The 27,453-nt window shown below is 41.0% G+C and overlaps 1 protein-coding gene across 3 annotated transcripts; it reads left to right on the forward strand.

Moving 5' to 3' along the window:
• The first annotated feature begins 894 nt into the window (after positions 1-894).
• stxbp5b (syntaxin binding protein 5b (tomosyn)) lies at positions 895-27,276 on the forward strand. 3 transcript variants are annotated; one of them, XM_018703696.2, is made up of 29 exons: positions 895-1,393; positions 3,458-3,555; positions 7,293-7,374; positions 7,664-7,764; positions 8,757-8,891; positions 10,634-10,697; positions 11,518-11,601; positions 12,146-12,269; positions 12,489-12,567; positions 13,210-13,364; positions 13,479-13,551; positions 14,242-14,389; positions 14,698-14,765; positions 14,861-14,901; positions 15,822-16,042; positions 16,256-16,440; positions 16,821-16,946; positions 17,246-17,397; positions 18,697-18,759; positions 18,846-18,902; positions 18,997-19,044; positions 20,083-20,133; positions 20,345-20,473; positions 21,259-21,498; positions 22,246-22,603; positions 22,760-22,925; positions 23,151-23,262; positions 23,402-23,622; positions 23,715-27,276. In XM_018703696.2, exons 1-29 carry the CDS (start codon positions 1,250-1,252, stop codon positions 23,754-23,756), a joined length of 3,567 nt encoding a protein of 1,188 aa, XP_018559212.1. In that variant the 5' UTR covers positions 895-1,249; the 3' UTR covers positions 23,757-27,276. The 3 variants fall into 3 exon arrangements, with proteins under 3 accessions (XP_018559212.1, XP_018559213.1, XP_018559214.1); XM_018703697.2 differs by lacking the exon at positions 20,345-20,473; XM_018703698.2 differs by lacking the exons at positions 18,846-18,902; positions 18,997-19,044; positions 20,083-20,133; positions 20,345-20,473.
• The last annotated feature ends 177 nt before the right edge of the window (positions 27,277-27,453 follow it).

A 27,453-nucleotide genomic window follows, 5' to 3' on the forward strand; every position in this document is an offset into this window, starting at 1 on the left:
TCAGATGTATTATTTAAGGAGTGCTACTTAATTCCTGACAATCCCTGAATCAGTGAAAAAAATGTCAGCCCAGTAAAAATGTGAGCTTCCTAGATGACAGATCACAAAGGTTATCATTTAACCAGGTTTTCTGATTTTTATCTAACCAGATTTTCTGGTTTTATAATTCTCTGTGGAGGTAAAATAACCTCCTTTTTTCCTCCTTGGGGAATGAGGAAGGAGGAAATACGGCCTATTTTCCACGCAGGCACAATAGATTGGATCCTGAATTGGGAACTTAATCGACTACAAGGGGACTACCCTCCTATCAAATTCCTGTGTGGAAGACCAATTAGTGAAGAGGAGTATGCATGAGACTTATAGGCATGGACTTTACTAATGGCTGCAGATGACATCATGTTTTTCCTCCCTGCTTCACCATTATTATTTTATAATTTTTTTAGGTTGTTACAAGGGCAGCTTCTGTCTGAACCCAATCTGAGGCATTGACCTGTTCAGTATCCCTCAGCCAGCAGGGGGCCTCAAAACAACCTGAAAATGTGAGCTGTAGGGTCTTCTGTTTATTTATTTATTTATTTGTGTGTGTGTGTGTTTGGCATCTGTGTTGCATGTTTTGATGAAAAATGTGCAGAAATAAATGAACAAATAAATTTGAAAATAATTCACCTTCATTTTTTTCACATTTATTCTTGTTATGGCACTGCTATGACTGATAAAATAATTTTATTAAAAAAAGAAAAAGAATCACAATTTTTGTCTGCAGCTGTCAAAAATAAAAGTTGTGGTTAAAACGTTTATTAACTGAAATCGCCTGTAGAGGTCACATAATTTAACGGGTCACAAAATACGCTGTAACACCGGCCCTACATCCGGGTAACCGCGCGGCGCACACTCAGTCCCCGCTGCAGTTCACTGCGTTTCCGTAGCCAGTTTGCTACCCGCTGAGCCCTGGCTGCTGGGGGAAACAGCTCACGGAAACGATTGATCCCGATCGAATAACGCCAGAGCTGGCCACATAAATGGCGGATTAACACCGATATCGGAGAGAACTCGCTAAATCCATGTTCGTGACTCGGGTGCTTTTGGGGAGTGCGCTGGCAACACCCTCCGTAACATGTGAGATGTATACAGAAAGATATTAACTGTGCGTTATTTCGGCTAACTAGCTAGCAGCTACCTCCTTCTCTATCCAATTTATGGTAGCTGGCTTGATCTGTTTTTTCAACCGTCGCGTCTGTACCGGAGGAAAATGAAGAAGTTTAACATTAGGAAGGTGCTGGACGGCTTGACAGCGGCGTCCTCCTCCTCCTCCGCCGCCGCTCAGCCGGGTACTCCCAGGGAAAACGATGCTGTTCAGGAGACTCTCCAGTCGGAGCATTTTCAGCTGTGCAAGGTGGGTTTCCGTTAATATCAGCTAACATTAACCGGACTGTTTTCGCACTCTGACAGTCAGATGACAGCGGCGTGACCAAACACTGGTGCTGTTTTCATTATTCGCTTCTATCAGCACCGGTCATTGGGATGTAAAATGACTTGAGTGTTCGCACTTGGCACCTTAAAACACACCACAGTTGTCTTAAATATTAACGCACTTGTTATAGCCACAGTGGCATTGACCAGGAGTAATATTTAACCACTGACTGTCTTGCTTGGCTCTGTCCCCTGATCTGTCATAGCTCCATCCATCGCTGTTTGCGTTGCACTGAATAGTCGCCTCAAGTCACAGCTTTTTCATCATCACTGTAACCTAATCAGCTCCCTGCAGTTTGTTAAAGAGGGGATTTTTGAGATAAAGTATAAGTTTACATGTTTTTAAGTCTACCTCAACACAACACTCACATGCCTCTATGTGCATCGGAGGAGTTTTTGGTTGCTGTAATAACACATCCTGTTCATTCTGGCTGTGAAGGGCTCCAGTCCGAACATGATTTTAATGTAACGCATTAATGGAAAGTAACCGAGTAAATTTACTCAAGTGCTGTACTTAAGTACAATTAAGAGGCACTAGTTTTACTTGAGTGTTTCCTTTTTTGCAACTTTATACTTCTACTCCTCTACAATTCAGATGGAAACGTACTTTTTATTTCATTACATTTATTTGACAGCTGTAGTCACTAATTACTTTAAGCTTATAAATTACAGTACAACATATTGTTAAAGATGAAATCAGTGCTTTCGGCAGTGTGTGGCCAGAGCCGCTGTGACATTTTAAATGTCTGTGACTTGTTAGCAGTTCCACCAAATACTGATTTCCACTCAGATGGAAAGTGTCTCAATGGCTTTATTTAAATAACTATTTGCTGCTTAAAGAGGTATAAAAAAAACATTATTTCACAGAATGAAGCAAAAATTATGACCAAAATCTAAAGAAATAAACACAAATTTGTATTTCTTCTTCACTCCCCTCTCATTAATGAGCTCAGTGGTAAAATGCTGCTTACACTTTGATGCATCATTACAAAAACATCTAATAATGTCATTTATAATGTATCAGTCACAGGGATGAAACACTTTGATACTTTGAGTACATTTAGCTGCACAATTAAGTATTTTTACATCGCTGGTACTTTTACTTGGAAAAGTAATCTAAATCTGAATACTTCTTCCACCAAGGCAAAAATGACCTTAGTGCAGATGAAGATAAAATTAAGTGAATATATGAGTTTTAAAAAATCAAGAGGGTATAACTTGAACACAAAACTCCAAAAAATCTGTAACTTCCACCTCCTTTGTCTGGCTAATACTACTGAAGCCTTGCATGCATTTTCACAGGACTGTGGATTTTGTCCACCATCTCATATTAAAATCATGTCAAGGAAGGATTTCTTTAGGATCAGTAAAGGCAAGAGGAATGATTACAGCTGCTAACCAACTAAAGCCTGTTAGATCTGGCTGGAAAGGTTTCGCTTGTCTGAAATGTGTTGAACATCTCGGAGAGCCAGCCCACCAGCTTCAGCCCCAGCTGGGAGCAGAACAGGTCAGGTCCCCCAGGTTACAGGGCCATGGCCTTACCTGTTACATAATCCTGCTGCAAGCTGTACAGACCTCATGAATGGCTGGGCAAGGTTTCCAACCCGAAACAATTGAGTTATAGATGCCTGATGATGATAATATTTTGGTGGCTGGGGCACAGCAGGATCCTGGCAATGAAGTGCACTCCAAGGCTGCAAATGTAAGCCTTAGGATGGATAAAATGAATTTATTGCTGATGTTTTACAGGATTGAGCCTCTGCACACATGTCAGGCAGATATCAGAAAAATATTCCAGTCCCCATTCGCACTAATGTTTATGCTTTATCTAATTTATTTTGATAATGAGACTAATTTTCCACATTGATGGATTAGGTTTCTGGAAGATTATGGTAATGTTTTTTCTCCACTAATGCCAGCTTGACTGTGTAGCAGATGATTGATTAGCTGACTGGAGGTCTGATATAAATTCTGCTCTTTCCCGCAGACTGTGCGTCATGGCTTCCCATATCAACCATCCTCAATGGCTTTTGACCCTGTGCAGAAAATCTTGGCCGTCGGGACTCAGACTGGAGCTTTGAGGCTGTATCCTTTGTTTTTTTTCATGGGAAAATGAAGAGAGCCACACAAGGAAAGTAAAGCTTGGATGATTCCAGTGATTTTTTTTTTTTTTTTTTTTTACATCCTCCTCCCCTTGTGCACACATGCGCGCACACACACACGCACACACACACACAAACATAACAACTCACAAGTCCACTGTTTAACTTCCTGACGTCCTTTCCCCACACGTCATGTGACCAAGCTGCCCTTCAGCATTCCTCAAAGTCTGGGGAATGCACACAGTAAGTGGCCTGTCTTTGCCTCCTGTCATCCACCGCAGCAATAAGAAAATCCTAACCACACACAGAGGGGAAGTGGAGGGCTCGGAGGTAGATGCTAGCTAGGATGTGTTTCTGTGCAGCCGGCAGCCTCGTTCTCCTGGAGCACCCAGGCTCATTAGTGGTATCTCTGCAGTAGCATGAACAGCTCCTCCGCCATATGCCGAGGAGCCAACCTCATCAACTGTGCTGCCCAGTCTGTGCCAGGATGCCACTTCATATGTGCTGTAAACATCATTGGACTTGTGCAACACACACACATACACAATCAAGCTGCCACCGTGCTGTGTGGGCCCCTCAGGGCTGTTGGGAGTCAGTTTTGTATTTGTTTGTATTCAAGGATAAAAAATTTGTTATTATAGTTAACCAAGTAGCTTCTATGAGTCACAGCAACAAAACTGCCCCCTGGATTCGAGGCTATTAAATGCTGCATGTGATAGTCTGGTCGTATCCAGGTTGTGCTGTTTACAACTTGTCTTCAGGCTTGGCCTACTGGTGTATAAACACAGGGTTTCCCTTTGTGCTGATATCCTGCTTAGGAGGCCCATCTGCTTTATTTAGATTTTCATTAGAAGTGGCTCCATCCTCGTCTTTATCCACTCTCCAGATTAAGAGAGCGTTGTTTTTACAGGGCGACTCCCGGAGAGCACACACACACACACACGCACACACACACCACACTCACACTCACACTGCTTCCATGTTGTCCTAATGTGCAAGGTGGAGCTGATGGGATTACTGTCATTCAGGCAATTGGTCCATTTATCAAAAGACAGGCTGTATTGATCCACCTCATTGCCCCTGGAGTTTGGAAACGCTGCCACAGCTCAGTAGACATAAGCTCAATGAAGTGTCTACAAGCAATAAATGTCTGCTTTTACAAGATCTGTCTCTACTACAGTGTTTTAATCAGTCTGTTTACTGTAGAAAGTTACTTGCTCTTTCCCACGCACGTGCTCTTAAATTTTGGATGTTACAAAGCAAACTTGCCCGGGGCTTCAGCAATTAAAAATAATTGGGAAGTGTGTGGTGTGGTAAACTTTTAAAAATTGGACCTCCTGCTTCTCCCCTGCATACTTTTAATTTGTACATTAAATGATGTATTTTAAGGAAATGTCCAAGCTTGTGCAAGATCAAAAATATTTCACAAGTCGTTTAGTATACTCTTGCAGCTGACAGTCAGATGTTGTGATGTTGCGTTTGTTGAACTCCCAATGTAGAAATTCTTCCTCCTCCTCATCTGGCACTAACAGTTCTCATCTTAGACTTTTAGAGAGGCTGCTGAGAACATTTTCTGTCTTTCATTTGTCAGCTAGAATGATTAAGGCAACTTCCTGTCCTGATGATTATCAGTTGACTGCACAAGAAAAACCCAGCTGATGTTGAAATGTTGTGGTGAACCACATTGGTTTACCAAATGGGGAAGTGTTGCTGTTCAAGGTGTGACTTCAGTGTGTGATGTCTTAAACTCTTAGGAACAAAGTGTAAGTCTATGTAAATGTTCAGAGGACGATTTGTTTAGTATCAGTTACTGATCTAAGATCAAAAAGTAGCAGAATTGGACATTATTGTCTGTAACGGATGATACATATTACATCCTGCAGTCGACTGATTTCTCGACTAATCGTTTCAGCACTAAAGGAATGATTTCATTCAACACTGCATATAACATTTGAATCGAATCATATGACCAGCAGATGATGACATGAGCAGTTTCTTTTGACTATTTGTTTCCCTTCACCACAAGATGTTTTGTTACATGTGAAGTCACAGTTGAGTGGTGTGACTCAGCTTCCTGTTCTCTCACTGTCCCAAAAGCAAATGAAATTACACGAAAGGGAGCAGGTTTTGTCGTCAGTAGCCTAGTGTAGTTTGTACCTGTGGCTTTTATCTCTGTAGTAAAGGTTTTGATCTTGAGGCATGAAGGGGAGTTCCAGCAGAATGCTTTGTTTGCTCACCACAGTTAAATAATCTCGTTTTGTCTTAGTAATTTCCTGCTAGCCTAGAAAGTAGCTTGTCTCAGCTGCACCATTAACCTACATTGTAACAGATTCAGTTCATACTCCAGACACCTTTACGTTTACGCACACTGATGAGTTAATGCTCACAGAAGAATAAACAGGCTGTATCAGTACTTTGCATCAACAGTAATAAGGCTGCTGAAGTGATCCCACTTGATGTCAGCAATATGAATACACAACAGTGTTGCATATTAACGTTTTTGCTCTTTAGTCTTCTGCTCTCTTCTTATTTATGCACAATCCAGAGGCTATGAAACAGACTTAATGACTCTTCCTCCTCCATTGTGGACCTGTGGAGACATGATATCTGTTAATAATTCTGACAAATGTTGTACAGAAGTTGCCGGGGCCAGGAGCTAAAACTGGACAGAAAGGTCACGGGTGAATGTGAGTTCAGTTGCCAAGCAGCCTTTCGACTGGCGCCGGCTTAAAGTCTGAGAGTCTGTGTTTGCCTCCATCCTTCTGCAGAAGTGATGCCCACTGTTGAGCCTGTCCTGAGACGGGCCGCTGCAACCCCACCTTAGTTTGTTTAAGGCACTGAGGGATCGTTTGATCACAGCTTAGTTAATCCTGTTGAGACATGTTACGCTGTGTCAGCTCAAAGTGGACACAGATAGTGAACACAGCTGTCTTGTCTGTGGAGCTTTTCTTTGACATGATCACAGTAAGAGTACGAGGAGCAGTGTAGCTTTTCGCCTTTGTGGCCAATCTGTCTTTCTAGTGATTGGCTCTGTGATTAGATCTTGTGCTGCTTCCTCCTTCTTTTGTGCTGGTGTGCACGACTCTACACACAGACTCTCTGTGAAAGTGATTACAGGCTGGTTGAAATAGACAACCTTTTCCTCATTGTGGCTCTCATTTTCTGTGTGGTATGTGAAAGTATTTGGAGGTTTTTGTGGGATACATTACAGTCCTGGTGCCTACGTGGCGGTGGTGCTCCGCTGCGGCCGCAGTCTCATGCAATAATTTTGGTTCAAACCCGACATCTACTGGTGGCGACCCGGTTGTTTTTGAATGGATAGATTAGCAGCATCCTCAGACCTGAACTTTACAGTCTAATACAGAGAGGTTGGAGTTAAGTTCATCATGCTGCCGTCATACTGTCTGACGCATGTGAATATATAAAGCAGACAGAGCCCACTGATTTTATTTATAGCTCAGTAGTTTGATTTGTTTCATGTTCTCGCCAGTGGCTGAACATGCCAACTTACATTTAGTTAAAAAAAATGAAGAGTTTGGGAATCTTTCTGTACGCTTTTGATATGAAAACATCTTCAGTATGAAAATAACTTCAGAGACGCACATTGTTCAGTATCACTGTATCAGATAATCTGGAGTATGTTTGAAAGGGTTTTCCCCACATTTCTGTGTGAACTCTACTGGCCACCATCCAATTTTCTTTGACTGAGCCGTCTTGCAGCTTTGGCCGTGCTGGTGTGGAGTGCTACTGTCAGCACGAGAGCGGTGCTGCTGTCATCCAGCTCCAGTTCCTGATCAACGAGGTTTGTTGTCATTACCTTTCCCTTATTTACTTCTTTGGTTTTCTCACCCTTTCACTCCCTGTCAGTCTTCTGCACCTGTCCTTCCAGCATTTACTGTACAGCATTTACAACGTTGTGTGAACTGTGCTTTTAGCAAACACATTGATTAAACAGTAACGCTAGTTTTGTGACCCACATGCCTCTGTAATGGCCTCATAGTTGTGTGCTCATTATACAGCCATATAAAACGGCCCATACTAAGCCACAAGATGTTTTCTGCCATGCTAATAACCCACATGCTTCTGCACAGGGGGCGCTGGTGAGTGCCTTAGCTGATGACAGCATCCACCTGTGGAACCTGAGGCAAAAAATCCCAGCTATCCTGCATTCTCTCAAGTTCAGCAGGGAGAGGTACAGTAATGTTTTCTTCTTACTGCCTCTCTGTTTGCAGTGACGTTGCATCTGTCGCTCTGTGAAGTGTGGAAACAGCCCTCACAGCTGGCCACATGCTTCACACTGTATAATTAGCTGTTTTGTTGTCATCACATCTTGGAAAATTATGCATTAGTGTCCTCTTGTGATTCTGCAACAACTGGGGTTTTCCTTTTTAAACCGAAAAGGAAATGTGAGTTCCTATGGCCAAGGTGAAATACAAGTGCCCCCTGGCTAAATTTTGAATATGAGAATAACCATTACTTCTCTGGAAATTTTACCTGTGGCTGCTAAGTTTTATTTTTTTTATCAGCAGTGGATCAAATTACTGTGTGCAGTGTGAAAAGTGTCCCCTATAATGAAGAACCCTCAGGGAAATATCACCCAAAGCTGCATTTGCAGTTATTTGATATTTTTGCAGCACTTACTAAAATTATTGTTTAAGGTTAGAAGGTTAAAAAAGAAAATGTTAAATAATATATTATGTTTTCAGTATTTCTTTGGCCCCATGTTGTCAACGAAGCAAATTTATGCAGCTTTCATAGGTGCAATCATCAATTAATTCAGTAGTTTTTTGTAACATAGAGATAAGCCAAGAATATTTTTGTCAAAAAAAGTTAAATCAAAATCTCCATGTCTAATCAAAATCATGAGATGCCATCTGACAAAAATCAGATATGATGTGTTAGCATCATCTGTGTCCCTTGTAAATGTGGTGTATGACTGAATGTTTCCTCCTACCAGTTGAGAAAAGACAGCAGTATTTACTCCGCTATTCCTCCCCACTGTTCTATATATAGTCTGCCTTCATTAGTGTGACACAGAGCAAGGCCTTTGTAATTAAATCTTAGTCACTCGCTACTCCTTCCAGTTGGACCGGCATGATTAGGGACGAGGGTGACTCTTTGATAGGATTGAATCATGAGATAATGAAAAGCCTGGTTTTGATGGGCCCTGATCTCCTCTTGCAGGATCACATACTGCCACCTGCCCTTCCAGAGCAAATGGCTTTACATTGGCACAGAAAGAGGAAACATCCACATCGTCAACGTGGAGTCCTTCACTCTCTCAGGCTACGTCATCATGTGGAACAAAGCCATCGAACTGTGAGTCTGTGTTTCACAACTCCCCTTTGCTCTCCAGCCATTTGCATATCTTCTTTGTGCACTTGTGCTTTTGACACTCGACCAGGAAACTCTGAAATGCTAAGGAATGTGGATGCCTGTGTTTGCAGATACAGTGTGTCCTGTAAGCTGAGAATACTGTAGCTCTGATCAGTGTGAGGGCGGTATGGAGGTGGTGATTGTGCCATGCCAGAACTTGCTGTTGAGACTTCTGGAGGTGTTTGCTGCCTGATTTAACGGAACATCTGTGATAGGAAGTGCCCACTTGATAACCCCAGTGACTTATCCTGTGTCACCCACTCCCGCATGTAAACACCTACTTTAAGGATCACAAGGAATTTTACATCATGTCCTGTGCATCTGTAAATGTTGTACCGCATTTCCTGCAGAGCTCAGATAAAACTTGGCAGATGCCACATGCAGGTAAAATTAGATTTCAGCAGATAAAATCGGTGTCACCCAACACACTGAGCAGGAACTTTTTAAACATCTTGGCTGTAATAGTGTTGCAGCGCCTGACTCTGCGCATGTAATGGAACTGAAAATGGATAGTGTGATAATTATTTTCCAGAAAAATTAAAAACTTAAGCCAGTAGAAGTTGTTCTTTGTAAGTAATTTCTCTAGTGTACCCACCAGTGAACTATAAGAAATAATTTGAGACGGTGACTGGCAGCTAAAATTGGAAGTAGAGTATGAAACTGTGTGCACGAGGCTGCCGGTGAAATCTGATAAATTGCTGTTTTAGATCTGGGAGTTGAAAGTGTCAGAACACCAAAGTATGCCATCAGCTGAGATAAATGTCTCAGAAACAGACAGGGGAGATGGGAAATTATTTTGGCTGTCTGACTGCGAAAATGATTAAAGAAAAGAACTCTTGGCTATAGTCTGAAATTTAAAACATGATATTTTGTCGTCTCTTGGTAGACGAGTTACCCGATCTCTGATAGAAATGTCTCTGCAAAACACTTTGTGCTTCATAGTTTGTAGTCTCTGCAAACTTAATTCACATTCCAGCTCTCCTGCAGTGGACAGAAACAGCCTCTGTGGTCTTAATGATCATATGGATGTCTTGTCTTGTTCAGCTGTTTTAATATAAAAATCTTTAAGATGAGAAAACATACTGTGTACATGAATTTGTTATGGTTATTGTGCATTAAAACATTGATCGTGTATCACACTGTGTTGATTACCGGCTGGAGTTCATATTCCAGTCCATCCCTGCCTCTTATTCACTTCTACATCTCTGACTGTATCGACTCATCAGCAGCAATGAGATCATTAGCTACTGGAGCCAGACCACATTCAGTGGCAGCAACACTTTCTTTAGGCCAGACCTTCACTTCCTCCATGCCCCTTTGCTCTGTTGCCACGGTGATGCTGTCTCCACATACTATAATCTCTCATAGACCCTCATGTGACCCTGCTCTCCCTCTCTGTTTGTCTCTCTCATGTGTCATGTCTCTTCCTCCGGTGCAACTGATGCACATTTCCATTTTATAATCCGTCTCTTTTTCTCTGTGCACAAGCAGAGATTCTAGCTTTAATTCTTTTTTGTATCTTCCCTAATTGCCTCCCTATCTCCCTCTCCTTCTAAAGGCTTGAAATTAACCTGCAGCAGATACATCAGGCTTTCATCATCTTCATCCACACAACCCAGATTTTTTTTACATTCACACCAACTGTCTCCTTTTTCCTCTGTCTCTTCTCTTTAAAACCTGCACAGATCCACCAAGACACACCCAGGGCCTGTTGTGCACATCAGTGACAACCCCATGGATGAGGGAAAGGTAAACTCAGAGTTAAACACTACATAGCTTGTACAGAAGTGATACATTTCCTCTCCAAAATGTAAGCCAGAATGTACCATTTAAAAAAATCTGTGGATAAATACTCCAGTGCTGATGACAATGTCAATATAGTTTGTGCAGCTACAATGGAGAATGATAGCAGAACATTTTCCGCTAATTAAAATGTCAGTACAAACATCAGATTTTGGTGTCAAAACCAAAGAGAAAAGGTTTCTTCCTAAACTAATTGTTTACAGAAAACCTTCCACAATGCCACACACAGAGAAAATCCTAGTATAAGAGGTGGAGATGTTGTTTTTTTTGACAGCTTCAATGGGCTGAGACTACATTGCACGTGTAACAATCTGTAAGCAAGGGATGTTGCCAGTCGAAGAACATGGAGCGATGGAAAAAGTAGAATTAGTATTTGTAGTTTTAAATTGCAGGCAGGCCTGCAGTGCATACATTGGAAGATACAGTTAAGCTGTTCTTTCAAGGAAATTCCTCTGTAAATCAAATACTGTGGGTAAAATATGCACAACACAACTCCTGACAAATTTTCTGGTGTACACAGTGAGTCACTAAATGGATTAGTACATACGGTTTGTCTACAGTTAGTACCAAATCACATCAATCTTTGAAAAGAGCCAATGCTAAGAAACGATTGATGTCCTTAAAAACGTTGTTAAAGATCATCTATCCTCTGACCATCACAGACAGTGGCGTTACAGTCATGTAAACTCCCAGGCTCACATATATGTGCAGAATGTGGTTTCATGGCAGTAAGCTCAACTGTGCTTTGCTTCTCTTGTTATTGCAGCTTCTGATTGGATTTGAGTGTGGGGTAGTGGTGTTGTGGGATCTGAAGTCCAAAAAAGCTGACTACCGCTACAATTATGATGAGGTAAGACATTATTTTCATTCCACACAGTCCTGTGAGGATGCTGGTAAGTTTGTTCATGGTTGTCTCAACAACATGTTTGGTCTTGTTAGGTTTTGAATACTCACACCCTTCACATGTGACAGGACAGATGCTCCCAAATATTTTGTCATGAAACCTGAAATAGCTGTTCCGGCCCTTTTGAGATTTTGTCCCAGGAGCTTCCATATTGGAGAACACAATGAAGTCAAAGCCATGTTGTTGTTGTTTGTTATTCATGTGCTATACATAGTGGGATTATGTGCAAACAACATGAAGTGAAACAAGACAAAGTGTTGCCAAAGTCTTTGATCAAGTTCCTTTACTGCTTCAGCTGCAGGAAGTAAGAAAGTTCTGAGAAAAATACTTTTGGTTCTGGTTTTATCATGGGATAAAACCAGTCTTAACCTTTAAATATGCTGCACGCAGAGCTGCTATAATCCTCTTATTTATCATCACGCAGCTGTAAAATTTGTATGTATTTAATGTGTCACACTCTGATGATGATTTGCTGCTGTGTGTCTTTCAGGCGATCCACTCAGTCGCTTGGCACCATGAGGGTAAACAGTTTGTTTGCAGCCACTCAGATGGCACTCTGACCACATGGAATGTACGAGCTCCAGCCAAGCCTGCACAGATCATCACACCACATGGTAAGAACTGTTGTATACACACAGTTTTATTGTTCATAGGCATGTTTGATACAGGACACCTACGTCTCATATTGTAGCTTAAAACCCCTCTACTCTTAAAGGTGTAACTTCTAAAATAGAGAGATGGGTGGTGGCAGCATACTTGTGTATACCACGCTGCAGGCGCTGTACTTCTGCAAATTAAAACTGAAAGCATTTTTGCCATTTGACCTCCACCAGGAAAGCAGCCTAAGGATGGAAAAAAGCCAGAACCATGTAAGCCTATCCTGAAGGTGGAGTACAAAACAACGAGGGCTGGGTAAGTGTGTTGGTAGTAAGTCCCCACCCATCCTGTGTCTTAACTGACTCTGGTTTGAATCCATATCCTGTACTGAAAGTAGCCTTTCCTGTTATTCTGTCACAAAAGCATATACCGCATCTAACAGGCCAATCCCGTTGACGGTATCCTCATGCTGGTGGAAATTAGGTGGAATGCTCGACAGTCCCTGTCTAATTATTTTTCATGCTCTCGTAGGCTTTGTTTTGTTGTGATCATTAAATAAATGATTTTCATGTCGTGATCACTGCTCACACAATTATCATTATCTGAATGAACAGACCTGTGTCAAGGTCACAAAGTAAAAAGACAAAACTTTCTTATAAAAACATGTCATAGAAATTTACAGTTTCACTGATCTAATTATCCTTTACATTTTTTTCTCAGGTATTAGAGGACAGGGGATTAATATAGTTGTCATTATAATTAAAAAGTAGCCTCCACCCATCGTACATGCTCTTGAAATGGGGCCAAATCCTCTCCAGAGAAAGCACAAGAGTAAAATTTTGGCGTCCCTCTTTACCCATTTACCACTGATTAGACTATGTAGCTTTTCACCTTCACAGCAAACTGAATTTTATTGAAAAAATGATTAAAATGTTTGTGTGTGTTTGCTGAACCCAGGGACCCATTCATGGTCTTGTCTGGAGGTCTGTCTTACGACACAGTTGGGAGGAGAGCCTGTCTGACTGTGATGCACGGAAAGAGCACTGCCGTCCTCGAGATGGACTACCCCATTGTAGATTTCCTAACGCTGTGCGAAACTCCATATCCAAATGGTGAGCTGTGAGAGTCCTCTCTGGACAGGTTTTGTTCCTTCGTCTCAGGATCTGTATTAGCTCACCAAAGTTACGTCAGTATCCCTGTTAATTTTGTTCTGTTTTGTTTGCCAGACTTTCAGGAGCCTTATGCTGTGGTGGTCCTGCTCGAGAAGGATTTAGTTGTAATAGACCTCGGACAGATTGGGTGATTATTCTTCTTTCCAAATATAGTTTAGTTTGAGTATTTTTGGTATGCATCAAAGAATGTTGGTTTAGCAGAGCAATATATATTAATGCACAGTATACAACAGATGCTCATAGAAAACACGAGAGCTGTCACAGTCACTTCTGTTTGTTTTTAACCTACTCTGATTCTTTAAAGGTCCCTCGAAAATTAAATGTCTAACTCAAAGTAAATGTCTAATAAAGTTTAACTTTATTATCCCAAAGGGAATTGTTTTCCGGTAAAGCATTATGTTCTTTTTAATTTAATCTAAATGTTTAGTACTTTTTCTCCAGGTGTATCATTCTGCTTTTTACCATTGTATGCCAAATATACCCTAGAACGGGCATTTTAATTCCAAATCTCAGCCTTTTCTCCTCCTTGAATTTGTTAGCATATTTAATGGTGTTGCATCTTGTACTTGTAGCAGATGTATATTAATATTTCACCTATTAAATCTGTCAATTTTTGGAGGAAACCCAGTCAATATTAAGAATGAAGATGCTCCTCTGTTTGATTATAGCACCAAGTTATGCACCCATAAAAGCAGTGACATTCTCTCAGTCAGAGGACAATCAGAATTGATTTGCAGTAACTTTCATTGTCATTTACATCTCAAGTTGACAGACAAAGTCATACTTTCAAATCTAACTTTTTTCTTTTTTTTTCCAGTTACCCAATATTTGAGAATCCATATCCTCTGACTATCCATGAGTCACCAGTGACCTGCTGTGAGTACTTTGCCGACTGCCCCGCTGAACTTATTCCTGCACTTTACTCTGTCGGCAGTCGGCAAAAGAGACAAGGTTACAGCAAGAAGGTAAATTAGTCGTCTGTGTAGTTTGTTTAAAATGCATTGGAGATTGGAATTTATTTTTGGAGGCACTGCACATTCCTGGTTACCCATTTCCGCTCTAGGAAGAATCCTGGTGGTTCCAAACTTCTTCAATTTCACAATTATTGAGGCCAAGTGTGGGAACTCTTGGGAACACTCAAATAGTTCTGCCCTGATCTGTACTTTGCTACAGGGAGAAGAATACTTTTATTGGAAAATAGCAAATGAATAAATACCCACAGACGTAATATTATTGCATTTGATTATTTTAAGTGTTGTTCTTATATTCACAGGAATGGCCCATTAGTGGGGGAAACTGGGGCCAAGGCACACAGAGTTACCCAGAGATCATAATCACAGGGTTAGTGATTACTAAATGAGTGAATGGATTTTTGATACATGCAATTGTGTTGTGTTCTTTTTCAATGTTTACTCTGCTCTTTTCCCCTAAAACAGACATGCTGATGGGTCAATCAAATTTTGGGACGCTTCTGCACGTGAGTAGTTTTGTGTATAATGTTAGAAGTATTACTATTTAGTGCAGTTTTGTACACCAAAAAATTAGATTTATCTTAGAGAATATTTCCAATCCCATTACAGGTTACAGTTAAATACATTCAAACATGCATCCATGCTATGACACTATATATCTAAATCTCCAAATCGCACCCATGCTCAGAAAATGGTGGACACTGAAGGCTGCAAAGATGAGAATATAAAAGTAGATCATCGTATTTTGTATCACATAAGGAGCTGTTGGCTTGCAAGGTGACGCTCATTCTGCGGAAGAGAAGCTAAATTGTGCAAGTCTTGGACATGAGACATACTACAAATTGCAGAAAGAATATTTCATGGGCTTTTTATGTAGACATTTCGAAATGAAGGAGTTATCAGTGACAGTGTTTATTATTCAAAGTTGGTACATGAGAGAGAATGAATTATGTTGCAACATTTTTTTGCCTAGATTCTGCCAAGTTGTGTCATTTTTAATCTGTTTCTTAAATATTCGTTACTCTTCTTGAACACCATATGAATACTAGCTTTAGATTTTAGAGGGGCACTTTCAGAGTTTTGTTGACTTTTAGGCTAAAACACAGTTGAATTGGGCTTAAATAGAATTGATCAATCTCTCTGAGAGCTTTGCCATGGCTGCATTAGGCTTTGAAGCAGCTGTTTTAGCATGTATATACACTACAGTGTCATCTGCATAAATGAAAACATTTCCTCTCCATGATACTCTTTTGACAGATTATTCATGCTTAGCCAAAGTCACATTACTGATCTTGGTGGCCACTGATATTGTGCATAAAATTCCCACTGGAAATGTATTGACTTCAACACACTGGTTGCTACTATGAGTACTTTAGCTTTAAGTAGACGAGCATCATATCTTTCTTTTTCCCCTCTCTTCTCAAAGTAATGCTTCAAGTGCTGTACAAGCTGAAGACTGCCAAGGTGTTTGAGAGAGCTCGTGGTAAAGAGGAGAAGCCAAGTACAGATATAGTAGAAGAGGACCCATTTGCCATCCAGACTTTATCTTGGTGCCCTGAGAGCAGGATGCTCTGTGTGGCTGGAGTGTCTGCCCACGTTATCGTCTATAGGTTCAGCAAACAAGAAATCACCACTGAAGTTGTGCAGGTGAGTAAAAGTCATCGCCTTTTATTTGACTGCAGACAAACCACTGTTTCTTTTTCAGGACAGTTAGACACTTTGGGGGAATACAGTGTGGGGAAAAGAAAGTTCTAGCATGATTTAATCCATGGCTAGAAGAGATGCATGCATGTCCAGGTATTTTGAGCGGTGTAAGTCCAAGAATGAGCCTTTTTGTGACAAATCATCTCTTGTGTTAAGCTTCTGGAGGTGCGGATGCAGTGTGAGTTTAGCGACGTGGACTCTCCTGATCCAGGGGGGGAGCAGACTCCCACCCTGCTGACCCCCGGAGCCTCCTCCAGCCCTCAGGAGACTGAACTGCCCACTCAGCCGTCCACAGGCAGCAACTCTTCAGACGGACCCCGGGACAATATACCATGCCTGCAGTATGGACAATAATGTTTTCTTGTTCTTCTTTGCAAGAAAGATTGAATTGGGTCGAGCTATTTAGGTCATTGTAAAGCAGGTTGTCACTGAACAGACTGAAAACTGAAACAAAAAGGTCATTTAAGTGATGTAGTCATCCATTTGCCCCTTTCAGTCATCAATCCTTAACAAAATGTCCACATTAGTCCACCAGGGGAAAATGATGCCTCTTTATAAGAATATTAAAAATGATGAAGATGTTTTGACAGTAAAAGGGTGGAAGGGGGAATAACAACAATAAAAAATGATGACATTGTCAGTGCAGCTTATCCAAAAGGTGATAATTCATTCCACTGTAAACCGTATCCTGCTGTTTCATCCTGCTGTGCATTTGATGCAGGGTGCGGAGCTCCCCGCTGAAGCAGTCTCCGGGCTACCAGGTGGAGCTGGTGATCCAGCTGGTGTGGGTGAGCGGGGAGCCACCTCAGCAGATCACCAGCCTGGCTATCAACTCCTCCTACGGCCTGTAAGTATCTACGGCCAACACGCTTGATATTTTGACATGAGATCACATCGTTTTATGCCCACACTCGTCCTGACAGTGGTGGTTATGCCTGTCCAGTCACTGTTTTTGTGTTAAATTGTGTGTATCAAGAAAATTTAATTGCATCTTGTCACGCAGAAGGCAGTAACCAAGCATTTATGTAGTGCAACCTTAAATAAAGCCTTTGTCATACTTCGGAGTATTGAGCAAAAATAGCATCTGAACGAACCCTAGTTCCACTGTGTCCCTCACCCCATCTACCCCCTCACACCTGTTTCCAGTGTGGTGTTTGGAAACAGTAACGGTCTGGCTGTGGTGGACTACCTCCAGAAAACTCTGCTCCTCAACATGGGCACATCAGAGCTGTACAGCCCATCCGACCCCTACCAGAGGCAGCCTCGCTCCCCGCGCAAAGCACGACAGCCCTCTGGAGGTGAGCTTCACTCCAACAATCATACCCTGTGTCTCATTTCTTTTTCTGTTGGTCACACTAAGCACTGCTAAGCACTCGCACTTAATCTCCATGAAATTAGCGCTTTATTCATCAGCAACTTACCATCATATTTCCATTGTGTTGCTAAACACTGTCTGACTGTTAGAGGTGGTGGTTAGAGAGGCAGGGCTGACACTTGGCAGCTGCTGTTGCTTCGCGCTATGACCACCGCCCCCTGCAGTAGCTGCTCTCCCTCAACAGGGGGCATCACTCACAGATTCTCCATCTGTTCATTTGGACAGTGCAAAGACAGTGGAACAAGCATGTTAGTGATCTGTGCAGTCAGAATGGATGCTGTATCATTGCTGCTCTGCTGTAACAAAATTATCTTTTGATTTGTGTGAATGATAAAACAGAACACAAGCCTTGTTTACTTGTTTGTGCTAGCCTCACTGTTGCTGTCATGCTATTTAATGTTTTTCTCTTTGTATCTAATCATCCTGTCATTCTCTATTTGTATTCATTCATTTCAGTCTCAGTGGTCTGGTGCTGGATTCAAGACTTTTATTTGGGTTTTCAGCCTTGAAAAGCATTTTTTTGTTTAACTGGAAGAATGCTACATGAGGAATATATTTTTACTGTTTCGTTTCAATTAAAAATCCAGCAGCAAGCCTCTGAGACTTTCTTCTCTTTTGCACTTTTGTCTGATATCCAACCATTTTTCTGTCTCACTGTTTTTACTGTTGGTCTCTCTCTGTGATTTAACAAAGACATTCCAAATAAGACGTCTTGCATGTCCAGACTTTCTAACTTGTATACTGAGTCTGTGAAAAAACTACGCTCACCTCTCTTCAGTAAGTCATGTTGTGTGAGAATTTACCCCTCCCTGTATCATATTTCTCTCCTCTAAGCCTTTCCCTTTTTCCTCATAAAGATATACTCCCTGATTTTGATACAGCACACCCAAATCCCCAAAGCTCACTATTGACTTTTTTAAGAACACCAGCACTGAGCTTGGAGGAACTTTAAGGCTTTAGAGCTCTGTAACAAAATCAGGCAATGTATCTTTGAACCCTCCTTCCTGTTTTAGTTGACAAACAGTGACACCTTGAGTCAACAGATTTGTACTATTTACAACACTGTATGGGTAGCTATCCCTGCCTTTGTTCAAATAGGTGACCCTTCATTATTTTCACCACTGTAGGAATTGGCATAGCTACAGTAAGAGCTGCTAAGAGTAGTCCAAGAGTAGGATTCTGATTCTGCCATGTTTAATTACAACCTCTGTGGCTCCCACAGCACTTTGCGACTCCAACGATGGATCTAATGCCTCAGAGGACCGCTGCAAGTCACCTACTTCAGGTAAGCCTCAGTACTTCATACAAAAAACTAATCATTTTTGTTATTTTAAAATCCGTGTTTTTAAACTGCTGCTATTTGTTATGTAGGATCTACCTCACCATGCAATTCAGATGATGAACGAAAACAGAAGTTCATAGAGAAGGGTACTGTATTGTTAAAGCTGCATTTCCCCTTCAGTTTAAGGATTTGTGAATTGGCTACAGTTATCTGATTTGTCTTTTTGAACCTTGTTTCCAGTGAAGTTCAAAAGCAGACGCTTTTCCAAGACGGTTGCCAATGACTTTGGTACTGTATCATCCAAATATGTTTCTGCTGATTCCTCACTCTTCCTCTCTGAATGACAGCGTTCTAACCACACTGTGCCTTGATCCTATGTCAGTTCGTGCTTCTCGTGCCAATGAAAGACAGAAGTGCATTCAAGAAATGTATTTTTACTAATCACATGGTTTTGGGGTTTCATAGTTGGTATGTGAAATTAATCTGGATTCTTTATCAAATGCATGACATGACATCTTTTAAATTTCAGGCCTCAGATTTTCTATGCAGAATTTTGTTACACAACAGCAGATAGAAAACTGTCTGCCAAATTGGCAGATTTTACTTGATACTTCTTATTTTTACTGATTGAAAAGCATAGAAAATCTGCTTCATGCCTCTGTCTGTATTGTACTAATGTCTAACCACATCAATTAAGTGCTAAAGTGAATTTTTTCTCTTTGATTGTAGACACTTGCTGTGTGTGTTTCTGATTCCAGGGCTTCAGTTCAATGTTAACTGTTTGGCTACCCACTGATTTTTTTCCCTCTTCCTCCCACTCTCTTTGCATAACTATGTTCACTGAATTATAATTACTTTATTTCTTGACTGCCTCTTGCTTTGTTTGACATTACAGGCCCTTTGGCTGTGTGTGATGCTTCTCAGCCTCATTTGTATTCTCAGGGTTTCTCTTAGGGTGGTTATAGACTACAGCAGGCAATTTTTGGGGTTTTATACTGGAGATTGGCTCCTGGTAGCAAATGAAAAACAGAAGCAACAATATTTCTAAAACTCAAAAACAAATCAGATGTTTTTGGAACAGAATACTCATTCTAAAGCAGAGTCTTGTAAGCGTTGTCCCATGTACAGCATATACTGTGTGTATGTCCTCAGCAGTTGTCCTGTCACCACTCTTGAGTATGACTCAATGTCCTGACTTTTTTCAATTGATTGTCCACTAATTTGCACAGTAAAAATTAGTTACCTAATCATTGATTGTCAAAAAAATTGTCAATTTTTAGCCATTATTCTCTCCTCATAAAATTGGGGTATTTGTTTCTGTTACAGCCAAGATGTCACGGAAAATTAGCTCGTCTAGTGAGCAAAAGCCAGACCTGGGTAAGCCAAAACTAATGACTTTTAGTTTCCAAAAACCTCTATTTTTTTCTTCCAGGTGTTCCATCTTGTCATTTCTTCTGATTAGTATTAAGTTCACATCTGTGCAATACTTCTGTGTAAATACTGCTTATTCTCTAATGGCATGCTGAGACTCCTGTTACCTTGTACTGTAAGCTGAGACGAACACTGTCTCTGTGTGCACTGTGAGCAGAGGAGAGGTTCCAACGATGGCGCTCTCGCACATGTAAGAAGCGCTTTTATTGTATGAACGAGGGCAAAGCAGAAGCCAGGATGAGCCAGAAGGCGGTCGTATGTAGAACTAAGTCTGCCCCCAACTCCTGTGAGTGGACCAACCATGGTCTGGCTTGGGCTGAAGTGGGATAACTGGTACTAACCCCCACCGCTGCTGGGGCTTTTATTTTGAAGTGATTGACACTAATCCTCTCACAATGATTGTTGTCTTCTTTTTGAGGAAGTTCCAAGTGCCTTGACTGAACTCAGCGTTAAAAATCTTGCTTCTCTTGTTTACAGTTTTTCCTTGTGAGGGACACACATGACGGGCGGTGTGTTTAGCCTTCCCCTCTGTATCACAGATCTTTTTGTGTTTCTGTTGGGATCTCTCATTAGCTTTTTAAAGAGGGTAAAAGCTTGTGTTTCAGCTTCTGTCAGCACAGTAATGAGCCATGAATAATTCTTGCTCCTTAAATAACAGTTGATTCTTTGGATGTCACTGTAGTACTACATGCATTTCTTACGCATTTTTTCACATTGAGAATGTTGTTGTTGTCAAATTTAATTGAAGGAAAACAAATTGTGATTCACTAGGATGTAAACTGTGCAAGAGCTTCTCAATGTCAAAAAGCTTTCTGATGGTCAGAAGAAGAAGGATTTGTTTATTTTTTTTTATCTGCACTGGGTCATTTCCATGAAAGACATGAATATGTCTTGGCAGCAGAACATAGCTCTAACCTGTTAACTGAGTTTTGACTTGGTGCATTTTATGCCATTAACATCTCTAATTCTCCCAACTGCATGGAGAAATCCTCTGTAAACTTCTTTCCCTTTCCATTTTAACATGAATGATTTCCTCATTGTCTTCTCTTTATGCTCACTCCTGCTGTCCAGATGCCAAGGATAACTCATTCACCCGCTCACGTAGTTCAAGTGTAACCAGCATAGAGAGAGAGTCCCGAGAGGCCATCTCCTCCTTTCACTTCTGTGAGAGTTTTCCCCGGAAGACGGACAGCCTGCTCAGCCCCTGTCTGCTAGTGGGAACCACCCAGGGCTCTGTGATGATGGTGGCCCTCAGCCTGCCGCCTGGCGGGGACCAGAGGCTGCAGCAACCAGTCGGCATCTCCTCCTGCGGTAAGCAGCTGAGCTGAACTTGCTATCACTCACCAGGTGTGGATCTGTATGTGACAGGTGAAATGGAAAGATGTATTTACTCATCCACGACCCCCAGTGACCTCTTTGAGAAGCTGAAACAAAGTGCAAGGACTTATTCCTTACGCAAGCATCTAAGCCTCTTAAAATCACACTTCCTTAACAGACATGAGGAAGTGGTGCAGGGTTAGAAGGAAACTGTGCTACTTGAAATCTCTGTGAGTAAGGAGTTTTGTTTCCAAAACTCTACTTTCTGTATATTCATGAGCAATCCTAACAAACCCCCAGAGACAGTGTTTTGTGCAACAGAGACGTATATGTTACTACAGGTTTATAGTAAACAGAATTTAAAAGCTCAGTCCCAAATGAGTGAATATCACAATTGTGGCTTATTCAGTGTGGACACAGTGTGTATTTGTGGACATTCAGTGGAGACTATATACATGCAACTAAAACCTTAGACTCTAAAGTCTAGGTTTATTGTACTCTCATCATGGTCTGTGTCTTTTGATGATAATAAAATGATTAGTTCAAACCATTTTTCAACATACCAGTGCAGCATGGTTAGATGTCAGTGTCACATTTGCTGAAAACTGGCTTAAAAAGGACCAATCCAGTATTTCCCATCTCAATATCCAACTGACCGATGAGTTAATCACTGTAGCAGTAAGAGAGCAAGACTGTAACCCAAAGTAAATCACTTCCTCTTTAAAATACCCCTTTTTCCAGGCACTGTAGTCAGACTTAAGGGAGGCATTTTGACGATGGCCCTGCTGGACTCTACTGGAACTCTGCTGCCCCCTTCCTACGAGCCATGGTATGACCCAAATGCCTCAGATGAGGAGAAGGAGAAGAGCCGGAGGCGCAGGCCAGCCTCCCCTCCCTCATCTCAAGAGGGTCAAGACTCCCAGTTTGCCGTGCTGTGTTCGGAAAAACAGGCCAAGGTGGTGGCGATGCCGTCTCAAACCCGCGTCTACAAACACAACATCACAGAGACCTCCTTCGTGCTAAGGGCTGATGTTGTACAGATGGGCGGAGCAAACTGCATCGCCTGTTTCTGTGCTAATGGACACATCATGACTCTGAGGTATGGTCACTGGTATTGATATCTAATTTTAAAAACTGCACAATAACTATCTTTGCACAACTCATTTTATACAGCTCACTCCAAAGAAGACAGATGCAGTTTGTAACAGTCAACTGCCCGGAGACCTTACACCATCTATTTCTTGCATGTTCACAGTTTGCCCAGTCTACGGCCTCTGCTGGATGTGAACTACCTGCCGCTGACAGACATGCGGATAGCCAGAACGTTCTGCTTCTCCAACCTAGGTCAAGCCCTGTATCTCACCTCTCCCACCGAGATCCAGAGGATCACCTACAGCCAGGAGACCTGCGACAACCTGCAGGTCAGATACTCATAATCAGTGAATCGTTTAATCTGAATTCCTGTGTCATTATCAGATCCAATAATGCAGAAAAGATTTTCCATGTTCTTTTCTTACATGTCGAATTACATAATTTTATATCCATTAGTAGCACCTGAAATGACTTTGGTTATACTGAAAAAACTGTGAGAAGTGTACAGGGAATTTACATTAAAACAGACCTGTTGATGTTTCTGTCTTCTCCAGGAAATGCTCAGTGAGTTATTTACCCCTGTGGAGACACCAGAGGCTCCTAACAGAGGTTTCTTCAAAGGTCTTTTTGGTGGAGGGGCTCAGTCTCTGGACAGGGAGGACCTCTGTGAGTACAGAATGACCTAGCATCACATCATTATTCCCTCTGCTTTTTACATTCACGTACATGCTACCATTTCTGTTTTTGTTTCTCAACTTTGACAACACCTTCCCCCTTTCTACATTTAAAAAAAAATCTTTGATAGTTGGTGAGACGGCTGCTGGTAAGGCCTCTCGTAGCCTTGCCCAGCACATCCCTGGCCCGGGCAGCATGGAGGGCATGAAGGGTGCAGCGTCGGGGGTTGTGGGAGAGCTGGCCCGTGCTCGGATAGCTCTGGACGAGAGAGGGCAGAAACTGGGCGAGCTGGAGGAGAGAACGGCAGCCATGATGGCCAGCGCAGAGTCCTTCTCCAAACATGCCCATGATGTATGCACCAAACATTTCTTTGAATGCCTAAACCACTGTTTACAGTTTAACTTCTTATTTCTGACTCTCCTTTTTTTTATTTCTGCTCTCAGATGATGCTGAAGTACAAAGATAAGAAGTGGTACCAGCTCTGATGGCAGCGTGTGGAGCATCGGACTCTGTAATCACGCACACCAGTTATCTCTGAGGAGCTGCAGGTCCCCTCTTCTTCTCTTCTCTACTTCTCTCCACAGGGGGGGGAGTGGGGCTTCTGCTCAACAGACTCATGCTTTTATTCTCCGCACAATATCATACACTCTGCATTACCTCAGTCACCGGAGGACTGCTGCGGAGTAGACACTGGTCGACCCAGCGTAATGAGAATGGAAAGAAATGGGAGAAGAGAAGCTCACGGGAATCTCTCTTTCCATTTCACCAGAGAGCGCTGATGTTCATGTAACATCAGTCCGCAGAACAGGAGAGAGGACCTTTCATATCCATCAGTCATGCTCTCATATATATCTCATATATATATCTACACACCCTGCTGTTTTGTTCTGAAAGAGGAAAGACAATTCTGCAAAACATGTACTTGTGGTGGCCTGATTGCAATTGTTCTCTTTTTCCTTTCTCTGCCCTTTATGGTGTCTGCCAAACACAGTGGACTTAAATGAGGAGAAAAGTCTGATGACCCGTTGTCCTTCGAGTCTAATCAAGTCAATGAAGATATGAGTTTCTAAAGGATTGATTGAATCAGTGAAGGACCTGTGTCTGTTTGTTTTTCTGGTCTAAATTATTTTTAGAGATTGACCTCTGTCCTGTTTTTCTTTTCTTTTCTTTGTCCAGAAAGGGCCTTTCAAGCACTTAGAACCGTAAAAAAAAAAAAAAATGGACAGGGAGATGATGAATCTATTGCCTCTTCACCGAATAAGGGCTGGTAGTACACTAGTTCATCACCGACCATTCCTTTTTAGAGCATTTTCCAACCAAGTTGTTTTAGGTGAGAAAGATAGATGGCGTGTTTTCTGAGAGTCACTTTGGTTTTGTTTTAAATTTTATTATTTATTGGAGCGGTGTAATAGATAGGAATTAAAGGAGTATGTATGTTGGGCATTAAATTAGATTTTTTTTTTTTTTTTTTTTTTTTTTTCCTTTGAGCAAAAAAAAAAAAAGTGCTGAAAATGTTTACCCCTGATGAAGAGTTTACATTGATCTATCAGAAAAAGGAAGAGTTGATACACTGGAAAATTCCTGAAGGTCTTTATATTCTTCTAGCTTTGAAGGGGCTGTAGCTAAGTCACGTGTGAGAAGGATGATGATATGTTGAAGGGCAAGACAAAGATTGTCCTTAATATAATTAGCATAAATGTATATTTTGGTTACAATTTAAAGTCTTTTGTGATAAAGATTATATCTATACATGATTATTCAGATTTCTTTTTTTGCGTTCAGTCATAGCTGAAATTGATTTTTGTCTCGTTTCTCAATGTGTAGGGAAAAAAGCATGTGTCTCTTACAGCACAATGGAAATGGTAATACTGTCTTTGTATTTGTAGCTGCCAGTAGAAATGACCAAGCACCTGCAGAGTGTTCCACACAGTGCCATTGGTCATCTCTCTCTGAACCATTCACTTAAAAAACTGTTTCTCTTCTGCCTTTGCCTCATGATGCGTATATGCTAACCTCTACCTATGTGTATAGCTGTGTGTTTGTGAACATACATATATTCAGGAATATGTGTATGGGCGCCAATATTTATAATACTACATAGATGCAGTGTATTGCAATAGGTCTTTTGAGGTTTTTGTTTTTGCTTGACAGTGTTTTTTCAGTGTGATTAACTAGACTTCTATTGTAATTAGATTTTTCTTTTTCATGAGGTGCAAGGATATGCTGCTATTTGTGTCAATGTAGGAGCATTATCTGTTGGTCTTTTATTTTGAAAAGAGAGATAAGACTTTTGTCAGTCCAGATTGCTGCCAAATGTTGTAAATAACGGGACAGCTGGACACAAATCTGACAGTGCAGGTTCAGGCAACGTGACATACTGTACGCTTGCGGCCATGTTCTTTTCCGACACCAAAGAGTTGCTTAATTTCACAGAGTTGTCTTGATTTATTTTTCCCAAATGATAAGAGTCGGTCTGGATACCTTAGACAGCACTGTGTATTAAGGCAAGAAGACGACCGTGTTTAGGGGCACGAAAGTAGATTGGCTTTAGCTTCTTCTTCTCACGGGCATGGCACTCTCATTACTGTCCCAAACTGCTGTACGTGTGCTCAGAAGGCAGGCAATTTGAAGAGTTTCATTCCAAAATGAGGTATCCACCAAAGAAATCATGTAACACAGACTCATGGAATGGCATGAAGGCAGACTGAAGGATACTGTGAGAAGTTTTAAGAGCTTTTCTTAGATTTAAGAGTATAAAATCATGCATACGTAGGTGATGTTGAGTTATCAGTTGCACCAAAAATGTTTTCTCCAAAATGGATAAACAGCATTTTGGAATAAAACCCTTCACTTTTAGATGGCTGTTTTTAATCTACTCTACTGTGTACTACTGAGATAAACCCATCTGAAAGAGCAGTTATATGTGGGTTTTGCACTATTTTTTGTACTTAAAATAATTTTGTTAATATGATTTTTAATGTGTTTCTTCTTTCGTGTCCCATTTTTTTCTTCTTCTTCTTTTTTTTTTTTTTGAAAGGACCAAAACATGATAGAACCTATGCTTATCTATGTCATTTGTCAATTATGCTGATTGCTTCACTCTCAGATTTGTTTTCAATGTCAGGTTAATGATACTATGATATATTTATATATTTGAAAACAAATATATATATACTTTTAATTTCAATAATTATTAAAAATTAATACCTTTAATGTCATTTTGGGATAGAATAACTCTCATTAATGTCCAAACAAATTGTTGTGCATAATTATCCATCACCCAGACATGACAATAAACATTTCTGGTTATATATTGAACATGAATCATCTCAGATTCAAGCTTTGCTACTGCAGGAGGGTCATCTCCTCTCGGTGGGCCGCTGAGTCTTTCTCCAAAGTGTGGCCTCGACTTTAAAGTGCTTCAGTTTGCAACATATATGTCCTAAATGGTCTCTTATTGCACATTGAAGGATGCATGATATTAAGTGTTTACAAACTTGAAACAACCATGTATTATCCCTCTTAGAGATTGTCTGTTCTGGCATTTGTATTTACCACCATGTTGAACAAAACTGAAGTTCGCGTCACACATCAGAAGCGTGTCCCGTTTTTCGTTCGATCATGCCAATTGTATAAATGTGAGAGATTATGTTTTATTTTATTGGTACATCTGTTTATGTTACTGTTCTTCTGCTTCATGAAAACTTTTGCTCCCCCTGTGCTGTAAAAAGAAAAATGCATTGAAATCGAAGCTTAGGCTCACAGCACCGTGCAGGAGAGCTCAAGGGTTTCTCAGTCGCCATAAAGTCCATCCATCTGTCTTCTGGGATGAATATCTGTGGAGTTGCAGTATTTTCTCATAGTAGGCAATTTTTGTACAGTTTTATTAAAATAAATTTCACATGGATGTCTGACTTAATCTGCTGCCACAAACAATTTAGACTGTAGATACAGTATATATAGATATTATTGTGCAATGGAAAATAAATGTAAAACCAATCATAACGTGTTTTGTCTTGTGTTTTCTGTTTCATGTTGCTCACAGACTTCATTTAAAAATGAATGCTTCACTGATTCCATTATGGAAATTCTCTCTGGGAATGTCCCTCCTCAGGTCAGAGGTCAGTGTCAGCTATAGATTGAAGTGTCTCGCTCAAGCACCCTGGAGTTTTGGTATTGGAG

The sequence above is a fragment of the Lates calcarifer genome, linkage group LG19 (assembly GCF_001640805.2).
Source record: "Lates calcarifer isolate ASB-BC8 linkage group LG19, TLL_Latcal_v3, whole genome shotgun sequence".
In the NCBI taxonomy this organism is placed as follows: domain Eukaryota; kingdom Metazoa; phylum Chordata; class Actinopteri; family Centropomidae; genus Lates; species Lates calcarifer.

Excerpts from the sequence above, each read along its gene's own strand:
- stxbp5b (XM_018703696.2), top strand. The coding sequence starts at position 1,250 with ATGAAGAAGTTTAACATTAGGAAGGTGCTGGACGGCTTGACAGCGGCG. Across the intron at positions 13,552-14,241 it reads ATAGACCTCGGACAGATTGG|TTACCCAATATTTGAGAATC; the intron begins GTGATTATTCTT and ends TTTTTTTTCCAG. Across the intron at positions 21,499-22,245 it reads AGTCGGCATCTCCTCCTGCG|GCACTGTAGTCAGACTTAAG; the intron begins GTAAGCAGCTGA and ends CCCTTTTTCCAG.